The sequence below is a fragment of the Alternaria infectoria genome, assembly GCF_024043175.1.
Source record: "Alternaria infectoria strain BMP 0036 chromosome Unknown scaffold_54, whole genome shotgun sequence".
Taxonomy (NCBI): domain Eukaryota; kingdom Fungi; phylum Ascomycota; class Dothideomycetes; order Pleosporales; family Pleosporaceae; genus Alternaria; species Alternaria infectoria.
Window position 1 is genome coordinate 1 of NW_026250743.1, and position 22,830 is coordinate 22,830.

The following is a 22,830-nucleotide window of genomic DNA, read 5'->3' on the forward strand; positions in this document are numbered from 1 at the left end:
CCCTAACCCTAACCCTAACCCTAACCCTAACCCTAACCCTAACCCTAACCCTAACCCTAACCCTAACCCGTATCTATTTTAAATTTATTTATAAAGTAGAAGCTAATTCTAAGACTAGAAAACTAGATAGAGATAGTTATCTAATATAATAATAATATTAGTAGTTTTTATAAAGTAGTAGAACTATTACTTATAAGCTATATATAAAAGAAACTCTCTTCTAAGTAGCTATTTCTTAAAGTAATTTATAAAAGTAACTTAGAAAACTATCTAGTAGAGTTACTAATAGAGCTAGTAGAGAATAGGTTATAGTTTTTTTAAATAGTAAAGGTATATAATTTAGATAATTATAGAAGTATAGATAGTATAGATATAGCTAGTAATAGTAATAAAAGTAGAGAGTAGAGTATAGACTATTAGAGACTAAAGAAGGTAACTATATAATAAAAAGTACTCTATAATATAATATTACACGTAATATACGCTATATAAAGTAGACTTAAAAATATAATATATATAGAGAATAAGAAGTAATAGACTATAATATAAGTACTATTATTAGAACTAGTATAGTATAGTTAATAGAGCGCTATATAAGCTAGCGCTATAGAATAGACTATAAAAGTTATAGACTAAAGAATATAAATAGATAATACTAATAAAACTAGTATTACTAGTAATAATATATTATAGTATATAGAACTATAGAAGTAGAATAGATCTAACTTAGACTCTAAGCTTTTATTTAAGTAAATAGATTAGACTATCTAAGTCTAAAGTTATCTAAGATAAAAGATAATAAATATAAAATAGCTACTTTATATATCTCTAGAATAGAATAAACTATATATAATATTATATAACTAGCTTCTTAGATAGAAGAAAGATTTACTATATTATATAAAAGAAAATCTATATATAATAAGTCTTTTACTAGTATCTTTTTAGGTAGACTATTAGGTTATTAGTTACTATTATATTCTTTATTACGTAGCGTAGCTATACCTTAGACACTTTTTACTTAGATATAGTAGTTTTCTAATATAGTTTTTTAATATAGCCTTTTAGTATAGCCTTTTAGTATATTTTACTTATTTTTTACTAGAATATAGAAGTCTTTTACTAGAGCTTTATACTATATAGTATTATTTAGAGTTTTTTTATAGCTTATTATAATATTATTATATAGTCTAATACTATAATTTAGAAGCTTTTTACTAGTAGAGTAGAGTCTTTTACTATATACTATACTATTTTAAGTCTAGTATAGAATAAACACTTTAACTAGTTTTTATAGCCTTTAGATATAAAAGTTAGAATTCTAATATAGTTAGGCTTACTCTAATCTTTTATATTCTACTCTAGTATTAGTAGTAATAGATCTTATGTACTATTCTATAGAATATTATACTTAAATACTAATATCTTATTAGATTAAATATAATCTTAAAGATATATTATAAGAGCTATACTATAATCTAGATCTAGGTTATTATTATTCTTATAGCACTAGAACTACTATTACTTAGTAAATATTAACTACTATAATATCTCTACCTTATTATTAATATTAATATAAAGTAGAATAATTAGATAGTAGAAGTCTTTAGATATATTAGAGAAGTTTTTATATAGATCTTCTAGTATAAGACAAAGTATTATAATCTAGAGCTAAAGTAGATAGAGTAAGTAGATAGCTATTAGTAAGTGTAAGAGGTATACCTTTATACTTATACGTAGTAAACCTATCTTTAGTTTCTTATACACTAATAGTAGTCTAGGCTAACTATTACAAATTATAATATAAAGTAGCGTAAAGCTATAGTATTATATAGTAAAATAGCCTCTAATTAATATATACTTAATATCTAGAGACTATTTTTACTTTGCGTAATAAATAAGATAACTATTAGACGTAATAATATAGCTATGTAACTTATAATATAACACTTTATTAATAGCTATAGAAAGTAGAATTCTCTATTATAGTATTATTAATTAGTAGATAGCCTAGTATAGAAAAGAAAGTCGCGAGCCTTAGACAAAGTCTAGAAGAGTTATAGCGTTGTTACAAGTCTTAAAAGTAAGAGAATATAGAAGAATATAAGCTTTAGCGATATAATAGGTTACGCTCGAAGTATTCTAATAGTAAGATGTTTCGGGTTATCTAGGTTGGCAATAGGTGCACTAACACAGACAAGGCTAATATTAGACTAGAAGGCTAAGCTATAGCAGAGGTACCGATTACCTTGCATGCGCTGTACCGCTCGCTAGTTACCTTTTTCTATCGACGCATCACGCGCGTGAGAAGTAGTTGCGGCAGCTCAAACTAGCCTCAACCGACGTACGTTGAGCGTCCCGCTCTTCAGCTCGTCTGCAATCTCGCCATTCATTTTGCCATGTACAAAGCCCTCGCCGACAACCTGCCACACAGCTTGCGACGCAGCTTTTCGCAAGACGAGCGGGATGCTGCAGCCGAACATGACAGCCACGACATCGCCGGGTCTTGCGCGACACGGCGCCATGCCAACGTAGCCTTGTTCGGTGACCATCAGCCGACGCGCTTTCTTTCGCACAGTATCGTGGAAGCGTGAGAGAAAGGTATCGAGCTTGTCGTTCATCTGATGTACGGGATGCGACGGTGGCCGATGCAGTGTTGGAGGGGGTGAAGTGAACTTTGTGGGTATCTGTCGGACTATGTCTTCGAGCGACGAGTTGCCGAACATCACATGACGGTTGCGCTCAAACCATGTTGCAAAGCTCCAGTCGACGGGATCGCCGTCAACACAGGCATGGCAGAGGAAGAGGAAGTCGCTGATGTAGTGATCTGGCGCCTGGAAGCAAAGGTATTTGTCTCGACGATCGATGACCAAGGACCGCGCTATGGCTTCAAGCCACTCGGTAGGCTGCTTTGCGACTCGCGAGACGCTATGCTGGTCTTGTCGCAATTGCATCAAGTCATGACTGGTTTCGCGGCAGACAAAGCTCTCGCATCGCAATTCCCGCTCGTCAAGCCCACCGAGCCCGTGAACAGTATCCAGCACGACACCGTTGCAGTGGAGCTCCTTCAAGTCTTCGGCAAAGGAAACATCTGCCTCTTTCCTCAGTTTCTCTCCCGGAGCATCGTACATTGCTTTCCAGCGTGTTGATCTGAGTGGTCTGAAGTTTCCAATAAGCTCACACGCACTTTGGCTTGCCATCAGCGGCACAGGCGAAGCGAAGTCGATTGTCGTCCTCCAGTCTGGAGCCCAGGTAGGCACATGATTTTGGACGCCGGGGTCGCTGACTGCAGCATTGGCACAGAATAGATGCGCAAAGCAGACAATATCCAGGGACTGATGAACGTTCCAGAAAGAGCGCACAAGCCGCGCGAATTGGTGCGCAATGCTGGTAGTATATTCGGCAGGTCCGATGAGCGCTCGATCTTGTTCAGTGATCAAACCTAGCACGGAGTAAATGCGATCTCTACTGTCGGTAGCGGAGTGATTACCCAGGTACGCCATAATGGCGATCAGATTGATACCGATTGAGGCCGGCTTGGTGTGCCATTGATGAATGCGGCGGCGATTGAAGGCTCCATCAAAGAGCTTCCGCGGAACAAGCTCGTGTTCAAACTCTTTGCTGATGGTGCTGCAAAGGAAGATGCTATAGATTGCACTTTTGAACCTTCCGCGGCTGATACTACCCACGCCACAGTAGAGTTTCGCCTCTTTTGGCAAGACAAACTCTTGTAACGTCCAGACCCTTGTCCACCATGGCCTGGCGAGCAAATTACTGACGGCGACGCACTTGTTGGTGAACTCAGAGTTCTCGAGCTTCTTGCGCATGGCAAGATCGTCTCCGTTGAACCCGATCTGCAAGGTGGACAGGTAGTGCATGAAGTCGATGGCATCAGTGCAGTCGCTACCATCTTCTTTCTCCTCACCCAGCCAGATTATTGCTCGCCTGGCTCTTTTGTAGATGTCTGCCATGATGCGCACCTGTTTCTCGCGTTCGCTGGCATCATCCAAGTTGATACACAGCGAATCAATCCACCACCAGTCTGTGGCCTTGAAGTCGCCATGGCGGGTGACCATGTGAATAAATGGTACCAGGCTGTTTAATATGGGCAGTCCCCCGGTTTTCAGATGGATCTTTGCACCTTTGTACTTGCGCTCGCCCCACACATAGCTGGCTGTGTAGTAATGAGGCGCGCTGGCGATGGGGAACTTCTGCAGCTTGCCAACGAAGACGCCATCTTCGGGCTGCGAGAACCGGAGAAGCCGAATAGAGCTCTCATCGGCGGGTTCTGAGAAGGGTGAGGCTCTGGCTGGCGGTCGCGCGTCAGCTTCCATAGGTGTGCATGCTGCGTGATGGAAGGTGGGACGGTGCGCATGACCGCGGAATTGGCTGGACTGACGCCCCGCTTCAGCTCATTCTTGGCGGCTGCCCCAAGCTCTCGCACCGAGCCGCGCAACGACATCGCAACCGCGAAACAACGGAACAGCAGCATGAATAGAGTGCACCTTAAACTCAGACTGCGATGTAGTCCTTTGGGCAGGTCATTGATATGGTACTTTGGTATACAGTATGATTGCGATAGTTTTGATGTCCGAAAAAGCGAAACAGCGAAACAGGGCGCGATTCGACTGAGAGCAGTAGAAGCTCGATTGGAAATCTTGCAGCTACATACTATGGCCCTTAAATGTCAAGTACTCCGGTCCATTCGCCCGTTCTCTCAACGTCCTGTAGCGCACTCCTACCGACAACCCAACTCTGTCCCTTGCTCCTATCATACCAGACCCTCAACACCCCATGTTCGGCGACCCAATCGAGACCATACATCTCCTGCATATACTCCACCTGGGCCATGATGCAGAGGTCCGCTAATGTGACGTTTGCGCCATCACCACTCAAACTTTCGCTCTTGTTGCCAACCACGTCTCCTTGTATCCGAGCCTCCAACCGCGACAAGAGCATGTGGAACTTGCCACGCGCATGCTTTGCCGCGCTCTCACTCATCTCGTCCTCCGTCAAGCCCGACCAGGACACCGTGTTCGGATGCGAATGTACAAGCGCGACGTTACTCCAAGTGACGGCATCGGAGAGCAGGCTCAAGATGTCTCTCGTCCGAGCTCGTTGCTGTATGGTTGCGCCCCTCACATCAGGATACCCATTGGCCACGCTGAAGACTTCTTCGAAGTACTCCATCATCGCATTCGACTCGTATATCCAGAAGATCGTACCATCGGCGTATGTGATGCGCAGTGCCGGCACCGAGGTTCCGGTAGGACGGGCTTCGAGGCCGGGGTGGGGGACGAGGTCTGGCGTCGGCGCATCTTTGTCAAGAAAGATTGGGATAAGACGTATGTTCTTCTCGTGAAGCATCGAAGAGGTAATGTTCTTTGCGCGGAGGTAGTAGATGATCCGGCGCGGGAACAGGCCCGTCGGCCAGAGCCAGACGGTTGTTTCATGCTGCTGGTTCTGCGACGACATGGTAAGTTGGGAAGGGTGAAGTTGTAGAGTGACCAGACTCATGCGCGTGCCGCATCTTTGGTTTGGCTTCGTGATACGTATATATAAATCCCTACATGTACAGGATGGTCAAAAGGAACGGAAACTTTTCGCATACTTCAGGGATTCTGCCGACGTTGAGCCATCTCGAGGGCTGATTACTGTAATGTTTCCGAAGGTTGTCCACCGCGACGCATCATTCCGGAGACTTGAACAAGTCGCCGGGTGCTGGTGTAAAATGATGTCTTCCGATCATAGTGTCAGAATTCCCGTCGGTTGATACCGCAACAGGTTAGGTAAATGCGGACATCTCACGGCCAGCATCGGAATGCACACAGGTGGTGGATGGAGTGCAGGAGGTGAGACGGCGCGCGAAAGCTCGGGCAAGGGCGGTCGAACCCGTTACGCGCTAATCCTTGGCGGCCCTCATCACGCCCGCACGCCCGCCCGCAGCAACACGACGTGACACAACACACCATTGTGTTGAGACAAACCGTCTGTCCATTCCACCCTACTCTTCCTCATCCAGTGCTGCACGAAGACGCGCAATGCGTGAGGCTTGATGTCAGCAGTCACTTCGTCATCCCTGCGCAATGTTTCTTGCCATGCCGATCCAATCTCGTGTTCATCACCAGGAATACTGCCTACAACGCTTTCGTGCTACACCAACACGATGTCACATGATTAACAGCTATATCGCTACTCTACACGTCTACCTCAAGCCCACTCACACATACCCCAACCCCTCCAAATCAATCTCCTCCCTCCTCCGTCTAAACCTCAGCCTATTCCCCTTCCTCAGCGCCTCCGTCTCGCCAAACAAGAACCTCGATTCCAGATCCGTCCCCTCCGCCAACTCCCAATCGTACTTGAGCAGCAAATGACACAGCGCGATTTTCATCTCATTCGCAGCGAAGAACCTGCCTGGACAGCCTTGTGCGCCATGTCCAAATGACAGGTTGTTGGGACCGGTGGAAACGAGATGCGACTGGCTGACTGTGGCGCGGTCGGTGCTGGCGCGCATGCGCTGGTAGCGGTATATGTCGTATCTGTGTGGATCGGGGTAGACGTTGGGGTCTGACATGTTGAAGCCGTCGACGGCGATTTGCTCGCCTTTGTTGATGACGAGGCCGTTGGGGAGGACGACGGTGCGTCGGGCTTGACGGCGCATTGTTACTGGGGCAGGGTTAGCTTGCAGTTCTTTCCCGTTATTGATGGAACGACTTACAGAATGCAGCGGGCCTGTATCGTTGCGACTCCTTCAACGCGCTGTCCATCAATGTGAGGTTTGCGAGCGCCGCCTTGGTCAGCCCGTCGGCCGTCAGTACCCTCACGATTTCTTCCCGCAATGCCGTAACGTAATGTGGTTCGTTCGCCAGCAAGGTTATAGTATGCGTTAGCAGCTCACTGGTCGTATGTATCGCTACAAACGATAGCGCAATCTGGAACAGAGCTGGATCGTACCCTTTCCCGCCGCTCTTCTGCTCGAACCAATCGATCATGTCGTTGAATACAGGTTCCGGTTTGCCGTTCCTTCTGGCTTCGGCTTTCAGAGCTCGACGCTCGGCGAGAAGAGATGTGAGGATTGCGCGGCATGTGTCTCCATGTTTGAAGACGTTCTTCGCCTCGGAGGAGAACCAGGGAACGAGGAACTTGAGCGAGGATGGGAGGGCTGTCATTTTGAGAATCATGGTGAAGCTTGCCACCGTGTAGGCCTTGGAAGCTTCGAGCCACGCCGTGTTGCGGCACATGGTGTCGCCGAGAAAGACCCTGGTGGAGAGACGGGCGATTAGTTGGAGAATGCTGTCTGCTATGACGGTTTCTCTCCACTCTGCTAGGGGGTTAGCTCGTATCATCTGTTTGAGACGAAGAGGAAAGTCATCTCACCCGTGTCTTGGCCGAATATCACGTCGAGAGCATGACTTGCTTCTTCCGAGAGGGGCTTTGTCAGGACATCTTGAAGAGCCTCGTTAGCTTCTTAACACACACGAATTCGCTTGCTTCTTACTTAGATACTTGGTAAGTTGATCCTTTACAACATTTTGTACAAGTCTTTGTTCGTGGAGCAAGACAGCATACATTTCGAAGCCGGAAACGTGTCCGGAGAAGTTCTTCTCTATTGCCTGTGCAAAGCTAAGATCCATGCTATTACGGATCGTTGCTGCATACTCAGGAGGTAGAATAAGACATTCGCCCGTATCAACGATCAACCTATACGGTTGCTTGCCGTAGCGTTTCCTCGCGTCGCTTAGTATTGCCCTTCCGTTCTTGAGGAACTCGATCCGTTTTGACAGGGTGGTCTGGTTCCAGCGTGGACGATTTGCTAGCGGATGTTTCGGTTTTCCGCTGTCACTAACGACGATCGAGAGAACGGCCACGAGCCCCAGCAGGATGGCAATCACTGCTGGGAAGGACTGCGCTAGTGATACCAGGGACAAGTTTGACGGAGCATATGGGACTTGTGGTAGTCCGTCAATCGACATGTTGGACGACATCTTTACCGCGAATGGTTGGCTTGTTCAGTGCGTGAGTGAAAGAACGCGCATCAAGTCAACTTATACGGCAGTCTGCAATCAAAGACACTGACGATCCCTGGCATCACGAACGCTGACCCTGAAAGAAAAGTCTTCATCACGATAAGCTTTGTGGGCTCTTGTCCGACAACGTCCTCGATTCTCAGCGTATCCGTGACTTCATTGCACAAGGTACCTAGTAATGCGCCCACTTCCAGAGCCGTACCAGTCCACTCTGAACGCCGCATTAACCCACTGTGGATGCTGTATCGAATCAGTTTGGAGGTTGTATCAACCCACTTTGGACGCTGTGTGAATCCACTCATGAGTCGTGGTTCACGAGAGCGATAGCCTCTGGAATCCAACGAAACTCATTGATCGCAAGGCTGTCGATGAAAAGTACATTGTTTGCACTGTATAGGTCGTGTGCGATGTCCTCTCCCGTTCGTCTACGATCATGCAGGCCAGCTTCGCAAGCTGCAACTCCTCTTAAGCCACAATGCCTCACGATGCAGCCGTGAACATGTTCTTGAATCGCCAAGATGGAAAGTAAAACGATGCCCCATCATTTCAAATCCTACGTCATGAGCCCGGCTAGTGAATCCTTTGGTTTTTTGTCGTGGTTGCGAAATGCCCCGAGAAGAATTCCCCGTTGCGATAAAGGCGGAGCCATAGTGGGGACCAGGAACCCATAACAGCGTGTGCGAAACCTGCTGACTGACTTGTTCCAATAAGGGCGTAGCAAATTTGAAATGCGCACGAATCATATACAATTGGGCTCGCGCTTTCATGCGGTCGCCATTTTGTGAACTTTTCAGCACTACCGTTGGCTAGAAACGTGCTGGAGAAGGCGCGTAGCGCGGCGACAGCACGCGAGTGCCACTTTTCTCATGACCTCCCAACCCAAACACAGACACGCATTCACAGCAGGTATCTTCTATCTCTGATCACGCGCGGACCAGATATTGGAGGTATACATCAGGCGTTCAACATATACCCTTCACTATAGTCCTTGACATGGAATACCTACCTGCGTTATTCCCGTTCTGTGATGCTATACAGCACGCCTTCGCTATACCTCCTTCTTATGACACAGAACGTCTCGGATAACAATTATGGTGTCGTTTGCGCGTCTTGATTACACTGCGCTTCCCCCTGGAGTTCCCAGTACCGCGTCAAGCGGAGGAAGAATCCTGCACAACGATCCACACACGTCCCACTGTGGTATAGACTCCAGGTTCAGGTATAAGAAACCAACCCTGTCAAAAGCACGAGTAGAAAAACATCATATCGCATTAAGCCTATCTCAACAGCTATGAAAATGACCCCCAAAGCACGCACCATATTAGACGGGCCCATACACCCTGACGAACAAATACTCAACACGATACATGATCTCTTGTCCTCCTCGGCATTGCATTCCTCGATCATATCGAACTGGCCCATAAGCTCATCTCATTCATTCCGCTTAGTACATTGGGTCGCCAACGGCTGTGATAGATGCGGTGCATACACCATTCTGGCAGTATCCGGCGGGCGTAAGCCAGCCCCACAGTTCTAGTCAAAGTTAGCGTCGAGCTGTGATGTGAGGATGGATGAAGACTTACCAACTGACTGTCCATTCTGGAAGATGGCATTGGCCGCACCCGAGATGGTCGCAGAGCAGACTTGTGTACCGCTGAGCTGATCGCAGGTGATGATGAAAGGAGCCGTCGCGCTCAACGGAGCACTGGCAGCACCATAGCAGCGGCCTCCGTCGCACCATGCTGCAACGCTAGTGTTCGTGCCGTAGTTGTTGCCATCAACAAGGAGGTTGCTGATTGTACCAGCTACGGTGATGTTGCACTTGTATGAAGAGTCACATGCACCAGACACTGTGACACTTTGTTAGTCGATTGAATGGCTTGTGGGTAGAATGGAGCACTTACTGAGGCCATAGGCAGCACCAAGAACGCCAGAGAAGGCTTTGTCGATCACGCCCGGCATCGCGGGGAGGTTGTCGAGCGTGAGCTTGCCTTGTCCCTGGACTGGAGCGGAGAAGGTGGACGGCAGAGCAGTGGAAGCTGTAGCTGGAGCGGAAGTGGGCGCCGCAGTGATGGTGGCTACCGATGAGGCCTTGGCAGATGAAGCTCCCAGGCTAACGTCGACGGCCAACAAGGTCGAAGACGAGACCTTGACTCCCAAAAGAGGTGAGGACGATCCACCGACATTGACACCAAGCAGAGGTGCGGTACCCGTTGTTGTGGCGGCTGCGCTGCTGGCCTTCGAAGTGATGACTGAGCTGGCAGCGCTGCTGACCTTAGAGACGATGGCAGAGCTGCTGGCCTTGGAAACTACCGCGGAGCTGCTAGCCTTCGAAACGACTGCTGCACTGCTAGACTTCGCAGTGACGACTGCAACTACACTGCTGGACTTGACGACGGCCGCTGCGCTGCTGGTCTTGAGAGCACTGGAGGTCTTCGCGGTGGTGGTAGCGCGTGCGTCGAGGACTGGCGCAGCTGCAGCCAAAGCGCTGAAGAAGGTGATGGTAGCGAAGAGCTTCATCTTGATTGATATGATAGACCGAGCGAGTAAGGGTAGCGAGAGAGGAAGCGAGAGAGATGCCGAGGAGGACAAGAGATTAAGAGCGAAGGTAAAGCTGTGAAGCTTATAAAGCGAGAGCTGGAGATGCTGAGGATGCCTTCTTCATGTAGCAGAATTGGCTGGTCTTTATGTGTTTCTCCAAGACGAAGGCCGTTGTCTTGGAGTATCCCTTGGACCAGCATCATTTGGATTTCCTCCTCAGCCACGGACTCGATCGATGTCGACGAGCAATGCAAATTGCAGTCTACTGCTCTGGTCTGGCCCTCCTCATTGCGAACGTGCCCTGGATCTAGAACTTTGGTATCGAGAACGGCCACGAAGAACGCTTGGTGTATGCCATCGGGAGTGCGCGAGGCTGCCGGAGCTGGGTACCTGCTTTGTGGCAACTTTGATTGGTGCGGACCAGATCCGCTTCGTGCAGTACTCCTGAGTCGCAATGTCTAAGCAATTCCAAGGTACGGGTGCCGTTCCGCCATAGGCTTGGGTGGAGTAACACGGTCTGGAAGCGGACACTAGCGCATTGCGCAAAGGGCTGGCCCGTCGACCTGGTTGCTTCGTGATGCGATAAGGCGCCAAGCAGTCGATTTGCATTCGATCGGACACGGTCATTTTTCTATAATGCCATGTAAGGTTTGGTGCTAGGACGGCTAGCACTAGTTCCCGCAACCATAAGTGCTCGCCAGGGATGGTGCCCAACGCGGGGTTGGCTTTCAGGGTGCAACACCATCTCCATTTCTGATGATACTGATGTGCAAACAGGGTAAGGCCCTCTTCCCCACGATGCAGCCGTTGAATACGACGGAACGTCTTCATAGGTGAAGTGGGTCTTTGATCGACAATCTTCCAGCACTCTTGTCTTGCTTGATGGTTCAACACTTGACAAACAATCTCTCATGGATTTGGTGACTGACAAATAGATATCGAAGTCGTAGCTGTCTGTTGACCTGCAGCCCCCATCACAACGCCTGCAAATGTCTCACTGCAGGTCTAGAGTAGACAGGACACGCCGCCGATATCATGTCACTGCTTTGTGCGACGATAGCGCCGAAGAATTGGATGCGCCTTTGCATCAGATTGGGGGTTGAGCTTGTTTCGCGCGGACCATCGAAGTTGTAATCAGGAGTGCGCGACGATAGCGCAAATAGTGTTGGATTGAAGCCTCGTTCTCGCCGGCATGACGGTATCATAGATCGTCACCACTAGCGTAGCGAACCGTTTGATCGACTTCCCACGTTTGGATCGGCGCAGGGGTGACATCTGGGTAGCGATCGAGGAATTAGTATGGTGAGGAGCGGGACGACTGCCGTGCGGACGATTGGGCTGGTGCGCGTGAATAGCGCAACACCTGCACTATGGATGCGTCTTCCGGAGGCCCCGCCTTGCGTTGACCTGCGGGAGAGCTTTTATTGTAGATATCCAAGGGAAAGCTAGGAAGAGCCTGTTTGATCTCTGCTATCGAGCATGAGAGATGGCGAGGAATCTGCTCAGGGCGTTCAATGTGTTGCTTCGCTCAGATTGTCACGCGTCTCCAGCGATCTGGGTCCTGCTGTCGGCTTTGCGTCAGTGCACATTGCCCAAAGCTCCACGCACCTTTACACACCCATGTGTAAGCTACTTCAACTTGCAGACTCAGTCGGCAAGTCCCGAGAAGTCTCAAATTTATGTTGCGCCCAAGCTCAGCATAGCGTTATTTGAAAAGACCAGGTACTTGGGTACCATATGAGCGCGTGGCGTATGCAGGTTGAAAAATGGTACGTGCACCAAGAATGGGTGTGCCTGAACGCCTCAGCAACCATCCGATGGTCTGGCCCAACGTCATTCTCCGGAACTCTTCCCGTCGCGGCGCTACTTGATCGCGGATGTCCTCGATCTGAACCCAAGGGACGACACACATAGTATTGCGTTGTTTGGTAGGTGCGTGGAGAGGGTCATAGTGCATGCACATCCAAGCAAGGCTGAAACCAATGGAAAGTTGAGTGCGTGGAAGAAAGACGGGTATGCTCCAAGGAATCTATTCCGATGCGCCTCTGTGGACCGGAGAGAATGAATACGACCTCATGCGTTGCCCAGCTGTGGACGTCGTGAACAAGTCCTTGGCGGAAGACCTGGGCGGTCGAAACAAAGCCCTCGGCTGAGTCTTCTCGACGACACCCCGTTGTTGGCGATCGTGGCATGGATGCACTGCACGCTCATGTTCAACGACCACGTCCCCTCCCCCTCCCTCTTCCCCTACCGCCTCTTCCTCTCCCCCCACCCTTCCCTCTCGGCGCCGACCTCTCATAAATCTTAACCTCATCAAACGGAGCATCCGCAATCCTCAGATAACTCGGTATACCATTATCCACTACCGCGACTACCACATTCCTGCACCCATGCTTCAGTCTCTGGTTCGGGTGGCCCCCATCGCCCTTGGGTCTGTCTTCCGGCACCTGTGCCATGAGATCATTCAGTTGTGCGCCTGTGGGTATAGGTGTCGAGCGCGCGTCGACGACGCATATGCGGAAGTCTGGGGGTCCGCGGGCGGATTTCTTGAATCGGGCCGTGGTGCGGTAGACGTCGAAGTGGACGCGGTATGGGTTGTCTGACGAAGGTGGGAGCATGAAGGTGGGTGGGACGGAGCGGTCGTAGGTAGGTATCAGCTTGAGTAGGCGGTAGACGTCGTTGTAGCTTCGGTATAAGCCGGGCTTGATGAGCGGGCCGAAAGCAAGCTGCTCGGACGAGATGTGGTATGTGGGCTCACTCAGTCGCCGCCACAGATCGGAGAAGAAGCGTGTGATGATTCCTGGTCCTGTTTCGGTCTTGTCTTCTGCCTTGGGTGGTGCTAAGACGACGTCTCCTCTATCGTGGTCCCATGTTCCTGTCCTGAAGATGACGTAGCCCGATCTCTTCAGTCCTGCGTAGACGTTATACATCTCCAGTGTCAACTTTCCACCGACACCGCTCTCGAATCCGATGAAGGCGGCATATGCCGACTGCAAGCTCATGGGCGCGCCGTCTTCAGTCCTGTACACTGTCTTGTCGCTCACCTCTCGCTTTACCGGCCACCGGACATCCAATGTGCCTCGTTCGAGCAAGAATAACGCTTCTTCTGGCAACAGCCATTCTCTTCCTCCTTTGTTCGTTCCTATCGTCTGGAAGTGCTGTGAACGGACCTTGTCGACACATGCCATGTTACGCTCTGGGTCGTACATGGCCAAGATGTGGCCCTTTTGCGTGTGCGTGCGCTGCCACGAGAGGACGCCGTGCATGGCCCGGCGCGAGGCCTCGAGTGTGTCGAGCTGAAGGTTCGTCTCATGACTTTCGAAGTCTTTTTCACCGCGCTTGGGTAATGTGGGATGCGCGCTATCTTGTGCTCTGGGTAGTTATGTCAGCCATGCGACAAGAGATGAGGGCATGTGAAAGCCTACGTGAGCTTGTCGAGCTTCAGGAAATCTTGCGCTTCTTCCGTGGGGTCGTAGTCAGCAGCTTCAGGCACGCGCAAGTGCGACGCATCTTCGTCTGCGTCGGCCATTGTTATGACACGTAAGTCGTAGCGAGTGTCATGAATCGGGAATTTGGTGGTGGTGGGGAAGATTTGGAGAAAGTAAAGTTGCGACAAGGATCCGTGACTCCCGCGGCGGCCCTTTGCGCTAGTGCCGGCTGACGTCCCGCCTATACTTCCCTTTCACCACCACGCATCCACCATCGCGGAGCTTTGAATATCATCTGCCTGAACCGTGCTTTGCTCCCCAAGGTGCTCAGTAATTGCTCTATTCGACGATTCACAGTAAAGAGTCTTACGTCTGTTCGCCAGAACACCGCCCGCTCCACTCACAAGAGCCGCCGCTCGAGGGCTACATCCAAGTGAGCGAAGTAGGATACGATGATAAGATACAGCCGGCTAAAATCCATGAACATGCACTTGACAGATTTATCTAATAATTCCTCTTCATTATGATATAGCAAATCGTGCACCAAATCTCCCATCCTAGGCCAGCATATTCTCGCGTTCCTCATGCTCTCGCGCCTTTCCCATCCGCTTTCCCGAGTCCCCAATAATCAGTGTACGCTATGCAATGCACTCACTCATAATGCTCGTTTCCTCTACATTCAAAAACCCAACGGCTGCGGCAAGATTTACACTACCCAGCCATCAGCATCTACGAAGAAATAATTTGTGCCATATTTCTCATTTCACTTTCCTAGAACAGCTTATCTACAAACTCCAAGTATAAATCTACCCCATGCAGACGCCATCGGAGCCATGCAATTCCACATCGAATGCTCATCATTGCTTCGATGGTTCACTATAGCACCTCAAACTCGTAGTACACGTACGCCGTGTACTCCTGCTCCATCTGACCAGCTTGTGCCATGTCAGTCGAAAGAGCCTGGTCGTCCTTCTGGATGCGACCTTTGCTGTCGCGGCCAAAGGCGTTGCCGCCGAGGTATGCGTAAGCCGAATCGAGATTTGACTTTGCCTTCTTCGCTGACTTGGGGTCGGTCTGGGAAAATTAGCAGATATGCTGGGGGGTTTGTGGTACGCCAAACTCACCTGGACTATGCCGCATACAAAGTCGAGCGGTAGACCGTATCGCAGCACCGTCTCGACAAACACCCTCAACGCCATGACGTGAATCCAGATCATGGCGCTTTCGCTGTATCCTGTGCGACCAAGCCGTAATGCCTCGCCCCAGAGCTTCTTCTCGTCCTTGGCTAATTGTTCCGCCTCCTTGGCCTCCTCTTCCTTGTTGCCCTCCTTGTACTGGTACTCTCTTGGTGTCCACCGCTTCTCTCTGCACTTGTGCACAAACTCGCCGGAGTGCTTTTTGAAGGTGGTGACAGCGAATAAAGTGAATTCCGAGTCTTTGGCCAGTTCGTTGGCGGAGCGGGGCACGACCATGGGACACAGCTCCTCGTAGTCTTTGTAGAAGTCCTTTACGTTGTTGTTGGGGACGGCGATGAGATGCGTATCGAGATATTCCGAGTCGCGGACGATGGATTTGGGGTTTACGACATTGACGAGGGACTTGGTCGCGAGGTTTCCTGTGCGCTTGCGCTCGGCGGCTTGGAGGGCGCTCTTGGTCTGGTTGTACTGGCTGAACTTGGACTTGACATCGTTGTCGATGCCTTGTATTTCCTGTCCTTATCAGCTATAGGTACAGCGTGATACGTGTATAATGTTCACCTTCTGCAGGGCGTCTATGAGTTCGGCAACGGACTTGTCTGCCCGGTACTTGACCTTGTTCCACTGGAAGTTGCGCAGATACTGGTCGACAGGCTCTACGTCATGTGAGCTGCTGGTCTACAATCGCATGCTGCGCAGTCCACCTACTGTCGTTGATCGTCTTCTGCTGTTGTATCTTGCCCTCGTCGCCGTCGAGTATTTGCCTCAGGCTATCGCCGACCTTGGCGACTACCGCCTCACAGGCATTGTTGAGCTTGGAGAGATCATCCGCCTGCTGGACAAGCGCATCGAGGGTTCCGATCTTGAAGTTGGGAATCGCAAAGGGCGAGGTGGTGCCCACGTCATTGGTGACGGTGGAGCGCAGGGCAGTCAGGGCGTCGTCTTGGTGGTTCGAGGGCGAGATGGACGTCGGCAGCGACACCAGCAGGTACTTGCTCCCCTTGGACATGGTTGCTGCGGTTCGTCTGGGGCAGTCGCGGCGCGATATACAGAGTTATGGGAACGATGGCCGTTTCGGTGGATGGAATCCAGTCGGGGGAGCTTGGGCCTCGTCGGGGCCTAGGGTGCTGGGAGCTGCCGTCATTGGCGATATATAGTCGGCCGTGTATACCCGTCGGGGAACGAAACACCAGAATTCCTCCTCACCCACGCAAAATGGCCTCGAGAAAAGCTGTTCTGGCGGTGCGCCCGGCCGTCAATGGTCTTGCGCCGCGCATTTGGAGGGCAGAATACGCCCAGGTCGCGAGTTACTCCACAAGAACGCGCGCGACTCCAGCCCCACGTCCCCGCAACCTCACACGACTATCGCAGCAGCAGGTCCGGTATGCTTCTTCTGGAGGCGCAAACGAGCAACTGGGCAAGACGGGCTTGTACGAGCTGCACAGCAAGTATGGCGCCAAGTTTGTGCCCTTTGGCGGATATGCCATGCCCGTCCAGTACAGCGACATGAGCATCATCGACTCTCACAACTGGACGCGCGAGAGGGCTAGTTTGTTCGACGTTGGACATATGTAAGTTCAGTGACGAGAAACCCCATATTCAATCGCGAAAGACAGAGTAGATCAATCCTATGAATACCGTTCTTGGATACCCCAATCATGTCCAGCGCTAATTCGGTCAGGGTCCAGCACCACTTTTCTGGGCCTGGCGCCGAAGCCTTCCTCGAGAGCATCACCCCGTCGTCGCTGTCGTCGCTCCCCGTGCGCCAGTCCACGCTGTCAACACTGCTGCACTCCACCGGCGGAATCGTCGACGACACCGTTGTCACGCGTCTGCCCGACCGCTTCTACGTCGTCACCAATGCCGGCTGCAGGGAAAAGGACACGGCCTACTTCAAGACGCAGCTAGAGGCCTGGAAGAATGCACACCCCGACCAGCCCGTAGAGTGGAACATACTCGATGGCCAAGGTCTGATCGCCCTCCAGGGCCCGCTGTCCGCCGAGATATTGTCGCGCGTACTAGACGACAAATCCAAGAAGGACCTCGAATCCCTCTACTTCGGTCAATGCGCAAACGCCGTCATTAAGGGCACCGATGCCGAAGTGCTCGTCAGCAGGGGTGGATACACGGGCGAGGATGGCTTCGAGATTAGCATTCCTGCATACGCCACCGAAGCCGTGACCCAGTTCCTGCTCGATTCCGCCAAGGACGAGTTGCGCTTCGCAGGTTTGGGAGCGCGTGATACTCTCAGGCTAGAGGCGGGCATGTGCTTGTACGGCCACGATCTTGATGACACGACCACACCAGTCGAGGCCGGACTGTCCTGGATCATCGGCAAGGACCGCCGCGCAAAAGGCGGCTTCCACGGTGATTCCGTCATCCTGCAGCAACTGAAGAAGAAGTCCGAGGGCGGTGGTGTGTCACGGCGTCGCGTCGGGCTCATTGTAGAAGGTTCGCCTGCACGAGAGGGTGCTGAGATTGTTGACGAGGCTGGTGAGAAGATTGGCACCATCACTTCTGGCTGCCCTTCGCCCACCATGAAGAAGAACATCTCGATGGGTTACGTCAAGGACGGTATGCACAAGGCAGGAACTGAAGTTGAGGTCATTGTGCGTGGCAGGAAGAGGAAGGCTGTCGTGACTAAAATGCCCTTCATTCCCAGTAAATACTACAAGCAACCAGCGAACATCAAGGCATAGACTTGTTGTCGACGACGAAGCTGCAATTAAACTAGCATAACTTCATTCTGTCCTCCTTTCCATTCCTCTCATAAACGATGTTTTTGACAACAGCTCCAAGCTTGCGGATATCCATCGGCATTGCGTGCTTGCTTTCCCAACAAATGCTCCCCCAAATACCCACAGAATACAGGAAAGTCGTCGCTTCCACATCGGCCTTTCCATCAAAGTCAAACACGCGTTCCATCAACTAACGGCGTCGTTCGGGTCGTACAACGACGTAGCCCGGCGAGAGATGCCGACCGGCGCCGTCACAATGCCGCTAACACTGGGTCGCGGCATCTGCGGCATCAACGCTTGCAACGACGCATCGACGTCGATGTTGAACATCAGTCCACAATTTCGTTGTCTGGTGCAGTCGTTGCAGATACTGCTGTCGACTTCGTCGCTCTCATTCGATCTCGTTATCGGCAGATCACACCACGCACGTCAATTAACCGGATGCAGGCCCAGTACAGGGAAGATACAGGGAAGATGCTCCTGGCGCTACTCTGACAAACAGTGAGTCGTCTAGAATGGAGCGCGAGGGTGTATGGAGACTGTTGTGTAACCAGAGAGGAGGGGGTTGGAGATGTGGATTTGGGTATTTAAGAGTTGGCAATGACCGTTGATTCCAAGCATCATTCATCGATCACACTTTCAACTTCCATCTTACCATCCAAACACACCACTACCAAGTCCCCATCTCCCCATCTCACTATCATGCCTCTCACAAAGTACAAAGCCGCCTGTGTACGTTCCCACCCTTCCCCCCTTCCAATCCCCTCCCCCCATCCCCTTCTTCCTCCATCTGACCAAAGTACATACAGGTCACATCCGAGCCCTGCTGGTTCGACCTCGAAGCCGGCGTCCAAAAGACCATCGCCTTCATCAAAGAAGCCGGCGACGCAGGCTGCAAGCTCATCGCCTTCCCTGAAGTATGGATCCCCGGCTATCCCTACTGGATGTGGAAGGTCAACTACCAGCAATCGCTTCCGATGCTCAAGGGGTACCGTGAGAACAGCTTGCCTATGGACTCGGAAGAGTTTAGGCGGATTCGTCGCGCGGCGAGGGATAACCAGATGTAAGCACTGCCCAGATGTGATCCTGCATTTGGAGACTTAGATTGACTGACATCCCGCACAGCTACGTCTCCCTCGGTTTCTCCGAAATCGATCATGCGACACTGTATCTCGCGCAGGCCCTGATTGATCCGACCGGTGAAGTCATCAACCACCGCCGCAAGATCAAGCCCACGCACGTGGAGAAGCTCGTCTACGGCGACGGCGCAGGCGATACCTTCAAGTCCGTCACGCAGACTGAACTCGGTCGCTTGGGTCAGCTCAACTGCTGGGAAAACATGAACCCCTTCCTCAAAGCGCTCAACGTTTCCGAAGGAGAGCAAATTCACATCGCCGCTTGGCCTGTGTACCCGGGCAAGGAGACGCTCAAGTACCCAGACCCGGCTACTAATGTGGCGGATCCGGCGAGTGATCTAGTTACGCCGGCGTATGCGATTGAGACTGGCACGTGGACTCTGGCTCCGTTCCAGCGGTTGAGTGTCGAGGGGCTGAAGAAGACGACGCCTGAGGGGGTGGAGCCGGAGACTGATCCGAGTACTTATAACGGGCATGCGCGTATCTACCGCCCTGATGGCAGTCTTTACTGCAAGCCTGACAAGGACTTTGATGGTCTTCTTTTCGTTGATGTAAGCTCTCCTTACCACCAATCCAGCCTGATCGGTCCACTGACATATCTTAGATCGATCTGAACGAGTGCCACCTGACCAAGGCGTTGGCTGACTTCTCGGGTCACTACATGCGTCCTGATCTCATCCGTCTGCTGGTCGACACTCGTCGCAAGGAACTCGTTACTGAGGCCGATACGAACGGCGGTATTGCGACTTACACCACTCGTGAGCGTTTGGGGTTGAATGTTCCGCTCGATGCGCAGGCGCCTAAGCAGAAGGCGAGTGCGGCGGATGTTCCTGCGAACTCTACACTCTAGGATTGAGAGACTGCAGCGAAGGTTCTGGTGTCGTACGAACAATGCATTTGATTAGCTATAGCGGCAGTTCATGCACTGCACCAAATCAAAACATCTCCACTCCTTACAGATACCTCACCTACTACTTTGTCGACACACACCTGCCTTGCACCCTTCACAGCGACTTTTCTCATGCGGTGGAGTACTCTTCGTTTCATACTCAGGCTGCTCCAGCTGTACTCCGCTCCATTTCAAGAGTCTGTACGAAACCCGTTCAACATAGCAGGTCGTGTCTACGTTCAGCCTACCGAATTTCTCACAAATATCACAGCTTTGGCAATACACTAGGGCGTTGTAACTGCCATTGGTATATTGCCGTATCCTTATGGCCACCGTGCCGCTTCTCCACCCGCGCTTCCGGCAGTAGGGGGTGTAGCATCGAAACTCGCCACTGACATTAGTATCATAGATTTGGATTGTTCCTTCGTCGGTATTCGTGCTGTTATATGGGGGCGGAGTGATGTTGTGCGCCGACACGGCGAGTGCAACGTCTGGGTCAAAAGCTGGAAACATGCGGAAAGTAGGCTGTCTGTTTGGCATCTTGAAGTCGTACTCTAGGTAGAAGTGATATGTGGTTGATATGGGTAGGAAGACCAAATGGTGAAGGCCATTTAACTCAATGTGAGTTTGCTCACCGGCGCATGCCTCAATGAACCACAAGGTCCGCAACTCACAAGACGTTGCCCAGATGTCACTGGCCCTTTCCAGAACGTTGCAGCTGCAGGTGTTACCCCGCACCCTGATTAGTTGTGCTGCAGCGAAGGTTGCACAGCCATGCGTGCCTATCAAGAATGCTTTGCAGAGGCGTGGGTTGTCCGTTCCTCGAATCGCGAGGCGGGGTGTCGCAAGGCTGGCAAGGACTGTTTACGCGATATGAGACCTTTGGTAACCCCATGTTGGCCCTGTTTATCGCGATGGGTGGAAATAAATAAGTCTCGCATCTAGAATACATGCGCCAGATCCTGGCATCTACATGATGCCGCTCTTCCTGCCGTTTCTGGCCCTCCGCTTTATTAGCACTCGCTTTCTAAGCTTAACGCTTATTTGAAGGAAGCACACATACGCGCGAGGAGCAGTTGCGACAGGCATCTAAGATTGAGAAAGATGCGAGCGGTAGTAAGGTAGCTTGTCCGTTGTGTCTAGGTCTGAGTGGATGGAAGAAGGGCCAACTCTTGAGACACACGAGGAGGTCGCTTTTAGAACAGTTCTGGGAAGACAGAATAGATGTATGCTGAAGATTTGGACTGAAGAGAAATAGGGTTCTGCACTGTGTTTGAACTCTTGTAGCGGATGCGAGCTCTAGGGCAGAGGGGCAATGTCGCAATAGTAAGCAACACATGGAATTATTGCCACGACCGTGACTTCCGCTCCTCTAGTAGTTAGTGTTCCAAGCTCTACTCTGATCCCATGATGCAAGAATGCGCGAGGCGAGAGATGCCTCCCAACTACAGTGTGCGCTCCTTCCGTCTGGAGTACCCCACCTTCCTGCAGACTTCCCCGAGCCCTCTTAAGAGAGCGGCGGCTCGTGATGACTCCCATTACTGCGTGGAATATCAGTTTTGTATTTCTGGTTTTTCTCATCCAATTACAAGACAACATCGGTCGCTTAGCTCAGTTGGTTAGAGCGTGGTGCTAATAGCGATTTCGCCGTGACGCCAAGGTCGCGAGTTCGACCCTCGTAGTGACCACTAAAGTCCTTTCTTTTTGCTCTTTTTGCTCTTTTTTACCTCTTGTGAGGATTCTATGTCAAAAACCTTTATCTAGAGTCTAGTAGATTGGTGTGTAGCCCGCATCGCGAGTTTAACCATCCAGATAATCATCTCGGGCCTGCCTATCAATCCTTCTTTTTTCACCTTCGCTCAAGAAGAATCCTTCGAAGATCAATCTAACGCGACACGTAATCCAGATTTGCTCCATCTTCACCCTATCCAACACCGTTCAAAGTCTCCGTCTCCAACTCCAATGCCCCTCCACATCCCCAACCAACCCCTCCCAAATCCTCCAATTCTCCGTCCACATCCCATCCTTCATCAAGATTGCCTCTTGCGCTTTCTTTGCGAATTCTACTGCCTTTCCCGCGTTTCCAACGGCACTGTAGGCCAACGCCGCGAAACCATACGCCGGGTCCAGAAACCCTTCCAGCCCTTCTCCGCGGTAGATACTCAGTAAACCTTCCGCCATAGCTGGTGAAGCAGAGGAAGTAGGCGACCAGTCGTTTAGTTGTGATTGCAGGGAGTGGATGTGGGAGAGTGTGGCGTCGGAAGATGGGGATAGGCAGCGTGGGCATGTGCATGTGAAGTGGAAGCCGGATTGGAGGTGCTGTTGTCGTTCTGACGTTGATTCCAGGGGTGAGGTATCTGTGGGGGTTAGAGCAATCGAATCGGCGAGAAGAGGGAGCTTACATGATATCGTGATCTCTTCACCCTCGGCAATCGGTCGTGTAACGCGCACCGTGTGCGTCAAAAGGTTGGTGTCGATGACGTATTGCGCACTATTATTGTCGCCTGGTCAGCATGCCCTCTGCATATCTCCTCTTCGTCCCTATTTAAAGATTCAAAGAAGTAGCGTGAAAGGAACAACATACTTCGGATTACACGCATGATTCAACCTCGACGTCTCCGGCCAAACCGCTAGATGATTCGCTCCCCCGACCATCAATTGGAATGTATTCGCCTTGACCACATCCTGCACCTTTACCCTCTCATCCCCATACACCGTCGCCAAGCCCAAAAACTGCTCTTTCAAATCCCTGGGCAACTGCTCAATCGCGATGCGCCAAAGCTGTTCGCGATCTAATGTCGAGAGTTCAGATTCTAGGTACGCGATGAAGGCGGGTGTGTGGCGAGTTACTACGTCGCCGAAGTTGAGGGGA

General features: G+C 50.8%; 8 protein-coding genes and 1 non-coding gene across 9 annotated transcripts; 3 read left to right on the forward strand and 6 right to left on the reverse strand.

Annotated features, from left to right (window-relative positions):
• Positions 1–2,324: 2,324 nt before the first annotated feature.
• Positions 2,325–4,334, reverse strand: J4E92_011032 (uncharacterized protein; the record flags this gene model as incomplete). The annotated part of the gene is made up of 1 exon (XM_051502365.1): positions 2,325–4,334. The coding sequence occupies one exon, from the start codon at positions 4,332–4,334 to the stop codon at positions 2,325–2,327; it is 2,010 nt and encodes a 669-aa protein (XP_051347401.1).
• A 346-nt stretch (positions 4,335–4,680) lies between these two features.
• Positions 4,681–5,475, reverse strand: J4E92_011033 (uncharacterized protein; the record flags this gene model as incomplete). The annotated part of the gene is made up of 1 exon (XM_051502366.1): positions 4,681–5,475. One exon carries the CDS (start codon positions 5,473–5,475, stop codon positions 4,681–4,683), a length of 795 nt encoding a protein of 264 aa, XP_051347402.1.
• A 745-nt stretch (positions 5,476–6,220) lies between these two features.
• On the reverse strand, positions 6,221–7,637 carry J4E92_011034 (uncharacterized protein; the record flags this gene model as incomplete). Its single annotated transcript, XM_051502367.1, has 4 exons — positions 6,221–6,669; positions 6,722–7,324; positions 7,381–7,449; positions 7,502–7,637. The coding sequence occupies 4 exons, from the start codon at positions 7,635–7,637 to the stop codon at positions 6,221–6,223; spliced, it is 1,257 nt and encodes a 418-aa protein (XP_051347403.1).
• Positions 7,638–9,563: 1,926 nt separating this feature from the next.
• J4E92_011035 (uncharacterized protein) lies at positions 9,564–10,550 on the reverse strand (the record flags this gene model as incomplete). Its single annotated transcript, XM_051502368.1, has 2 exons — positions 9,564–9,835; positions 9,935–10,550. The coding sequence occupies 2 exons, from the start codon at positions 10,548–10,550 to the stop codon at positions 9,564–9,566; spliced, it is 888 nt and encodes a 295-aa protein (XP_051347404.1).
• A 2,234-nt stretch (positions 10,551–12,784) lies between these two features.
• On the reverse strand, positions 12,785–14,100 carry J4E92_011036 (uncharacterized protein; the record flags this gene model as incomplete). Its single annotated transcript, XM_051502369.1, has 2 exons — positions 12,785–13,943; positions 13,997–14,100. The coding sequence occupies 2 exons, from the start codon at positions 14,098–14,100 to the stop codon at positions 12,785–12,787; spliced, it is 1,263 nt and encodes a 420-aa protein (XP_051347405.1).
• Positions 14,101–14,875: 775 nt separating this feature from the next.
• J4E92_011037 (uncharacterized protein) lies at positions 14,876–16,204 on the reverse strand (the record flags this gene model as incomplete). The annotated part of the gene is made up of 4 exons (XM_051502370.1): positions 14,876–15,073; positions 15,124–15,708; positions 15,757–15,851; positions 15,904–16,204. 4 exons carry the CDS (start codon positions 16,202–16,204, stop codon positions 14,876–14,878), a joined length of 1,179 nt encoding a protein of 392 aa, XP_051347406.1.
• A 206-nt stretch (positions 16,205–16,410) lies between these two features.
• Positions 16,411–17,894, forward strand: J4E92_011038 (uncharacterized protein; the record flags this gene model as incomplete). The annotated part of the gene is made up of 2 exons (XM_051502371.1): positions 16,411–16,766; positions 16,877–17,894. 2 exons carry the CDS (start codon positions 16,411–16,413, stop codon positions 17,892–17,894), a joined length of 1,374 nt encoding a protein of 457 aa, XP_051347407.1.
• A 741-nt stretch (positions 17,895–18,635) lies between these two features.
• J4E92_011039 (uncharacterized protein) lies at positions 18,636–19,919 on the forward strand (the record flags this gene model as incomplete). Its single annotated transcript, XM_051502372.1, has 4 exons — positions 18,636–18,665; positions 18,743–18,996; positions 19,059–19,620; positions 19,674–19,919. The coding sequence occupies 4 exons, from the start codon at positions 18,636–18,638 to the stop codon at positions 19,917–19,919; spliced, it is 1,092 nt and encodes a 363-aa protein (XP_051347408.1).
• A 1,639-nt stretch (positions 19,920–21,558) lies between these two features.
• On the forward strand, positions 21,559–21,646 carry J4E92_011040. The gene has a single exon. It is a non-coding gene; the product is annotated as a tRNA-Ile (tRNA).
• The last annotated feature ends 1,184 nt before the right edge of the window (positions 21,647–22,830 follow it).